Raw genomic sequence first — 8,805 nt, 5'->3', positions numbered from 1 at the left:
ATAGATAGATAGATAGATAGATAGATAGATAGATAGATAGATAGATAAAGTGGCACAATATGCTGTTTGGATGAGACACTTATCTAACATAATGGCAGGGGAAATACTGCATCCTGAAAGCATTATGCTGCAGGGATTTTTTTATTTTTTATTTTTTGGCTGAAATTAGAGAGTACTCAGGGTTGAGGGAAAGCTCGCTGCACCAATGTGAAGAAGCATCAATGATAATCTGCTCCAGAGCACCTTGAACCACAGAAACAAAGGCTCATCTTCCAACAACATCCCTCAGTCAAGATAACAAGCAGTACGCTGATGCCCCCATCGCTGAGGGATTTGAATAGTGAATGTTTGTAGTTAGGCAGCACAGTGGCACAACTAGTAGAGCTGCTGCCTCTCAGCAAGAAGGTCATTGGTTCAAACCCCGGTCCAGGGGCCTTTCTTGGTGGAGTTTGCATGTTCTCCCCGTGCATGCGTGGGTTTTCTCCGGGTACTCCGGTTTCCTCCCACAGACCAAAACATGCATGTTAGGCTGATTGGTAACTCTAAATTGTCCCTAGGTGTGAGTGAGAGAGTGAATGGTTGTTTGTCTCGTTTGTCTCTATGTGGCCCTGTGATGGACTTGCGACCCGTCCAGGGTGTACCCCGCCCCTCGCACAGTGATTGCTGGACATGGGCACCAGCGACCCCCGTGACCCAAAATGGAATAAGCGGGTAAAGAAAATGGATGGATAGATGGATGTTTGTAGTTTTGGAGGGTAGTGTATTTCTGGACTGGATATTGACTTGGCAACCCAATTATCGTAAATAACCTTTAGCCTAGATGTAGCCACACACCAAAATGGAAGTCAGTACCTCACATATATTTTAGGTTATGCTCACAACATGCCTGGACCAATGGACAGACAGACAGAAAGGGGGGTTCCAATTCCTCATCTTTGCCCTGCGATGGGGACAGCTTTGTAAACGTCCCTGAGTGGCCCAGCCAGACTCTGGAGGGATTTGAAAATGGCTGCATCCACATTCTCCATCCAACCTGATGAGAGATTGAGTGATTCTGTAGAGTGGGGGAAAAAGCTCTAAGATAGGTGTGCTGTTATTGCTATCAAACATGCTGCTTGAACGTATTGAGCTTTACTACAAAATATTGTGTGGAATTGAGGGAACAATGACTTGAATCCATTTTTAAGAAAATGTAGAAAAGCCACTCCCTGTCTTTATGGACTTCCAAAAATACACAAAGAAGGAACACCACTCAGACCCATCGTCAGCAGCATGAACTCAGTGACATACAATATTGCTAAACATCTGGCTGGTATTTTAGCTCCTCTTGTTGGAAACACACCTCATCACATAAAGAACTCCATTGATTTTGCTAACAAAGTTCAACACTTGAAACTAACCCCAGGAGAAACCCTTGTATCGTATGATGTGACTTCTCTTTTCACATGCATACCCATCTCTGAAGCAGTAGAAACCGTCAGAAAACAACTTCTACAAGACAAGGACTTAATCAACAGGACCAACTTCACCCCAGACCAGATCTGCACCCTGTTGGACCTCTGCCTCTCCACCACTTATTTCAAGTTCAATGACAGTTTTTACAGACAGAAGCACGGCTGTGCCATGGGATCTCCAATGTCACCCATTGTTGCCAATCTCTACATGGAGGAAGTGGAACAGAGAGCCCTAAACTCCTATGAGGGAACAACGCCAAGTCATTGGTTCCGATATGTGGATGACACCTGGGTCAAAATCCAAGCCAAGGAAATAGAAGCGTTCACCAGACACATTAACTCGGTGGATAACAACATCAAGTTCACCAGAGAGGATGCAAACGACAACAAGCTGCCTTTTTTGGACTGTTTGGTTCAGATGGAGAGAGAGGACAGCCTCATCATTGAAGTTTACAGAAAACCAACCCACACAGACCAGTATCTTCTGTTTGACTCCCACCATCCACTGGAACACAAACTCTCTGTCATCAGAACTTTACAACATCGGGCCGAATGCGTCCCCACAAAGACAGAAGGGAAGGAAAAGGAACAAAAACACATCCAAGAAGCTCTTCATACATGTGGATATCCTAACTGGGCCTTTGTCAAGTCAGTGAGGAAATCTACAAAACACACTAATAAACAGAAAAAGGAGAACAGACGTAAAAACATTGTCATCCCTTATGTTGCTGGAGTATCAGAGAAATTCAGAAGGATCTTCAACAAACACAAGATCCCAGTACATTTCAAACCCAGCAGGACTCTCAGACAGAGGCTGGTCCACCCTAAAGACAAAACACCCATACACAAACAGAGTGGTGTAGTGTATGCGGTCCAGTGCAGCGAGGACTGTCCAGACCTCTACATTGGAGAAACTAAACAGCCCCTTCACTGACGCATGGCTCAACACAGGAGAGCCAGCTCCACAGGACAAGACTCAGCTGTTCACCTCCACCTCACAGATAAGGGACACTCTTTTGAGGACCAAAATGTGCACATTTTGGACCGAGAACACAGATGGTTTGAGAGGGGGGTGAAGGAGGCAATTTATGTAAAAAGAGAAAAGCCGTCTCTTAACAGAGGAGGAGGCCTCAGATTTCCACTTTCAAAAACCTATAATGCAACTTTAAAACAGATTCCCAGCCGGTTTTTCACACCTGATGGGAACAGAGGGGCCTCGTCTGTGAATTAGAGGAACAAAGACTCTTACTGTTAATGTTTGTTTAGGTGTGAATTGCCAATCTACATATGTGTGTGTGTGTTTTATCTCACTCAGCCTTATAACCTGAATCTCTCACTCTCTGAATTGAGAAAGCTCCTCGGATGAAGAGCGAAACGTCTTCTGTTACAAATAAAGTCCAGTTGTTTTTGTATTGAACGCTTTTTGAATTCATCATGTCCTGGATGACTGAGAATCTTCACCAGCATGTTGTATTTGAGAGTCATTTTAAAATATAAAAAAATAAACTCTTAATGAATATACCCAAACTGCTGAAGTAATATTTCCCCTTTTTATCAGATGTAGTATTTTATCTAAAAGTCTCTGATATTATTTATGTTTTTCTGCTGCTTCCTGTGTCTCATTCCAGCCTCGGAGCTCTTGTGGGTCTCTCTGTAGCAGCTGTGGTCCTCCTTGCCTTCATCATCACTCTGTGCGTCCTCTGTTACTTGTTTGTCACCACCAAACCCAAAGGTCTGGACAATGGATTGCCTCTTCGAGCACCAGGTACTGTCTGTGGCCATTAAAACCACCAACTCTTCGCAGTAAACTTCAGGTATTTAATATTATCTCAACCTGGAGAAAATGTGCTTTCAGTGCTGGTCTTGCCTTTTGGAAAAAGTTGTGTTAGAGCAAGATAATTTTCTGTATGTTTGAAAAACATGCATTTTACTGAAACAGCTCTGCTTAGAGTATCTTTAAATGTTACAACGGCTTCAGACTCGGGCGACTTTACAGTTTTATTTTTATTAGACCTTTTTATTACTATTTCATGTAATGAATCATCACATTAAAAACAGACTTCATGTTTTAGGGACTTCAGACACTGTTCCTACCAGTCCTTTAAACCACAAACTGTCACACCTGAGCAGAGGTTTTGGAAATTAAACCCGGCCTCTGTTCTGCTACACAGTGTAAAGGGCCCTGCATACTCCATACAAAACGGTGAAATCAGCTCTCAATGACAGAGTTGCATGACGAAAATTATCTAATTTTGTTATCAGAGTAGCTCCACCCCTTCTCGACACAAGGCCCGGGCACTACTTTTTCTCACAGGCATATGCACCAAGTATTGTGTGATTGGTCAGAAGTTTGTGGGCATGTTCATCAATGTGGAAATGCACCTGGACATTCAGCTGTACAGCTCTTCAAATACACTAAATTAGTCAAACGGCCATAAACTCCTGCATGGATGGATGGATGGATGGATGGATGGAGATCGTGCAGACAATAAGTATGGAGGAGTCTGTCTGCTGAAAGGCGTGGTACTCTCTCCATGATTGATTTGTGGCCAAACAGCAGATTCAGGGACGGAATGGAGACTCTGGCCAGAAGAAGCTCATCTATACTGCAGCGGAACGGCTTTCCCAGGAGTGCCGAGTCTGTGGCTTGTAAATAATGAAAGGTGTGTGTGCGACAACAAATGTCCCGCAACCACATGACTGCACCTCAACTGCTTGGCTTCAGATGGAGTATGCCAGGACCTTAATTCTTACACACTTGATATCTTGTACCAAAAACATTAAGGTTAGTTGCATTCTGGAAAACTACAAACATTCACTATTCAAATCTGTCAGCTATAAAGGACACAATGTATTGCTTGTATTGTGCTGTTTTTATTGCTGTTGCCTCACAACAAGAAGGTCACAGGTTCACCTCCCACCCGGGGCTTTTCTGGGTAGAATTTGCATTTTCGTTTGAGTTTTCTCCAGGTACTCTGGATTCCTCCCACTCACCAGAACTAATACATGCATGCACACTGATGCATGCATGCCTGGTTAGATGACTTATCTAATTTGTCATTAGGTTCATCTCATTTGTCTATATATGTCCCTGTGATGGACAAGAAACATGTCCAGAGTGCCCCCTGCTTCTCACACAGTTGCTGCATTCCATTTCCATCCGAACTCATAACTGGGAAGTCGGAGTGACGTTGTCTCCGAGACGACAGTGTTCCAGTTTCCCGCTTGCCTTAAGCCGAAAAAACATGTAGGCCTGCAACAAAAGTCTTTGTTTTTAATCTTTTGGATATAGAAGGTTGCCAAACAAACATTTAGTCCACTTGAAGAACGCACTGGAGGAGGACAAAGGCAAAGAAGGTATTGTTGTTTTTAACAATACTTTATGCAAAAAGCGACTTGATTATGTGTAATTTGTCATTGCAATCAGTGGTCACGTAGCACAGCACCAAGTAATAGTAGCTATAATAGTGAATTGATGATGAAATGGTGTATATTGTTTACATTCTTTATTTTTTACTTCAGCATACATTTTCTTTAAATCAGGATACTGAGAACACTGGCACTGGCCAGACAACCAGTCAACCTGAAGAGAGCTCTGTTAGAGGTGAGCAAACCTTTAGACAGGAGGCGTCTTCTGAACCTGCAGAACACCAGGATGGATGCTGCAACCCATTTCTTCATCTGTTCTGCATCGAGGTGTACAGAAACACCCACACACATGCCCTGAGCAGAGAAATGAATATGAATAAAACATTTGCTTGTGTTTCATTTTGATGTAAATATGAATTAAATTTTCTCACGACTGTGCCAAGTAGCAATTTTGTAGTGTAAAAGATTATTTAAACAAAAATGATTGGTGATTCTTCATCCATCCATCCATTATCTTTACCCGCTTATTCCATTTTGGGTCACGGGGGTCGCTGGTGCCCATGTCCAGCAATCACTGTGCGAGGGGCGGGGTACACCCTGGACGGGTCGCAAGTCCATCACAGGGCATTGGTGATTCTTGTATTTCTATAAAGTATCAGTGGTAGTATTGTTTTATGCGTTAAGGAATGCTGAGAGATTCTTTATGAGAATACTTGTGTATCATTAAACAAGAGCTTTTAACAATTTACTATTTTCGTTTTTCATTGTTTCATCTATTACGCACAGCCTGTGTGGTTATGTATTAAGAAAGAAGTCTCAGTGATGAATGTTCCAAAAATATTTTATTAACAGAAAAAGAATCACACAGTACCAGATATATGAAAACTTCTGTGTAAACATTATGGTAATAACAGTTTAGTATAGTTAAATATTGTTTTACTGTGATTAAAAAAATGTCTATACAGTTCTGATGGAGGTTTAAAAATACAACCAACGAGGCCTTAACAAACACGAGACACGTTCAATTCAATTCAACCTGTATTTATACAGATAAATCACATCGAGCCTCAAAGACTCTTTTACAAGTGAGACCTGTTTAGACAGAAAAAAAGTTGTGAAAGTAACAACATGCAGGATTTGGAGGCAAAAAAAATAAATCCTAACAGCTTCTCTCTCTTTGGCCAATGAGAGATAGCATGTAATTGAAAATAAAAAACACCCCGCCTACATAAGCACATGGTGACGTAGACTTCCACGGGGGCGGGGGAGGGGGGAGACGACAAGTGCAGTGAGCGTGTCCAAGAATGCTCCCGGAGGCACTGTAGGTGTTCTGATAAGAATGGAATGATCAATCAGTTCCCTCTGGCAGATCTGTAAACATTCTCGGGGGGTGCCGAGGTTGGCCAAGGACAGCGCCAGTGAGAATCCAAAAGGCATGAAATGATCAACATGACACGATGTTTATTCAGCCGGTTTCCCACTGATAGGTCCATAGACTTCCTCGGTGGGAGGGGAGGGGGCAGAGTGTCCAATTTACAGCGCCTCCAGGCGAATTGAGATAAGGCGACCTGCCAAGGCCAGCCGAGGGAGCCGAATTCAGATAAACAACCTTTGTTTTGGAGACGGGCAGAACTTGACTGAATTTTATCTGCCTTGAAACTTTGCTGGTCTCATGTAGATTCTGTAACGTCCAAATTAAGTGGACACACATGCTGGTTTGTGCCAGAGAATATTCCCTGAGATCTGATCCATCCTGCCAGTGAGTCCTGTTCACTAAGCAATTGAGTCTGGCTGCTCGAGACACAGAGCAAACCATCACATAAGGCTGGCAGCCTGACCAGGACCAAATTAGTTGCAGCCGTCTTCTTTAATATGTTGATAAACCAGGAACCAGCCGATTCCAAAAAGCAGGAAACTTGTTATAAATCTGATTATATACACATCTTCGATGTCCTCTATCGACAGCAGAGATAGACACATCACATTCCACTTCCCCCAGAAATCAACGACATATCCAGCTGTGTGTGTTGTCAGGGCAGTTCGGCTCGCCTGAAGCTTGTCTTATCATTGAGAAAATTTTATCAATTGAGTTGAGAGACCAACTGACCAGATCCATAGCAATATTATGGTTCAAAAGATATGTAGAGAAATGCTCAGAAGCAGTTTCACAGACAGGACAGAGCAGCAAAGCAAAGTGGAGGAGAGGAAAGGAGGGGAAAGGCATCTGCCCTCGACAAGAGCAAGTGGTGCAATAAATAAATAAAACAAGAGAAATACTTTTAAAAGTCACATTTTCATACAAAACCTTTTTTTTCCTAAGTCACTCTGAATTAACTAAATAAAAAACATTAGTCTTGAACGCAGGGTGATTCTTACATTCCTCGTATCAACAGCGCTAACAACAATGACAAAAGCAGAGCTCTACTGAATATTTTGTGCAAACAAAAAAAAACAATCTTTTTACAATTTATATTTTTGCTATTGTTGGATGTAACTGGGGCCCTGTGTACACAATTTCATTCCATCTCATGTACCACATGTGATGCAAATGACAATAAAGAACCTTGAACTTGAACATTTCTGACTTACAAGTACAAATGGAACACAGCTAGTGACTTTGGCACCAGCTCATCCATGACCTGGAATCAATCAGCAATCAAATAAAATAGATGGATGGATGACAGATACTTTAAACAGTAAATAATCTTCACAAGTTACTTTTTCTGCAGGTAAAGAAGACTATCTGTCACTCCTACAGCACATCTCACCACTGTCCTGCTGTCCTCATACATGTCATGTACCAGTCTAACACTTCTCTGCCAATCCAGATATTCTCATGCAACACCACACCTCCTCCCTCGGCACCCTGTTTTATGCTTTTTGTAAATCCACAAAGAAACAACAAAGTTCTTTCTGACCCTCTCTGTACTTCTCCATCAGCATCCTCAGGGCAAAGATGGTGTCTGTGGTGCTCTTTCTAGGCATGAAACCATACTGCTGATCACAACAGATAGTCACCTCTCATCTAAGTCTTGCTTCCACAACTCTCTCCCAGATCTTCATTGACCCATCAACTTACTTCCCCTGTAGTCGCTACAACTCTGTGCATCACCCTTGTTCTGAAAAATGGGCACCAGCACACTTCTTCTCCATTCCTTGGGCATTTTCTCACCCTCATATATGCCATTGAATATTTGAGTCAAAAACCTCACTGCCATCTCTCCAAGACATTTCCAACCCTCCACTGATCATCAGGTCCTACTGCCTTCCCCTTCTTCATTCTTTTCAGAGCTTTCCGGACTTCACACTCACTAATTTTTCCCACCTCCTGGTCCACAGCTTCAATGATCTCTACTCTTCTTTTCCTTTCATTCCATTTTCTGTCACACTCTCCTCACTTGTTAGAACATTACCATTCCTATCTTTAACAAGCCTAACCTGCCGCACATCCTTTCCAGCCTGATTTATTTTATTTTAATTGTTATTTATTGTTGTATATTGTTGTCTGTCTAAAATAGGTCTTTCTTGAAAATGAGTCCTCGTGTCTCTATGAGACTATGTATAAATAAAGGTTAAATGAATGAATTCTCTTTCTGTCTTGTCAATCAGTACAAGTCCTTCTCACCCTCTTTAGTGTCTAGCCTCCCATAAACTCATCATACGCCTTCTGCTTTGCCTTAGTCAGGTAAAGAAAAATATATGTAGAGATTTTCAATCTGGGACTATCGCTATGAAACACCTGGTTTATAAATCCTTTTTCTGTCCCCTGTCACGGAGTGAAAAGTGGAGATACTGTCTGTCCATCCTTGAATGTTGAGAGGGTGATAACTTGAAAAATAAGTGAGATACTCACTTCCATTTTGGTGTGTGGTTTCATCTAGTCGAATAAGAAAAGGTCAATGGGAAAAATTGGGTTTCCACATCAAAATCCATTTTGGCCACTGCCATATATACATATATATATATACATATATATACATAT

The 8,805-nt window shown here is 42.0% G+C and overlaps 1 protein-coding gene across 1 annotated transcript in view; it reads left to right on the top strand.

The window, feature by feature from the left end:
• Window positions 1-8,805, top strand: part of LOC119407897 (protein shisa-like-2A) — a 16,732-nt gene that overhangs the window by 3,956 nt on the left and 3,971 nt on the right. Inside the window, exon 2 of the mRNA XM_037674726.1 lies at window positions 3,083-3,219. Coding sequence (XP_037530654.1) covers window positions 3,083-3,219 — 137 coding nt within the window. The remainder of the gene's footprint in view (window positions 1-3,082; window positions 3,220-8,805) is intronic.

The sequence above is a fragment of the Nematolebias whitei genome, chromosome 3 (genome assembly GCF_014905685.2).
Source record: "Nematolebias whitei isolate Nwh7 chromosome 3, NemWhi1, whole genome shotgun sequence".
Lineage (NCBI taxonomy): Eukaryota > Metazoa > Chordata > Actinopteri > Cyprinodontiformes > Rivulidae > Nematolebias > Nematolebias whitei.
Note: the sequence above shows the minus strand (reverse complement) of the source record. Positions and strands in the feature narration are given on the sequence as shown.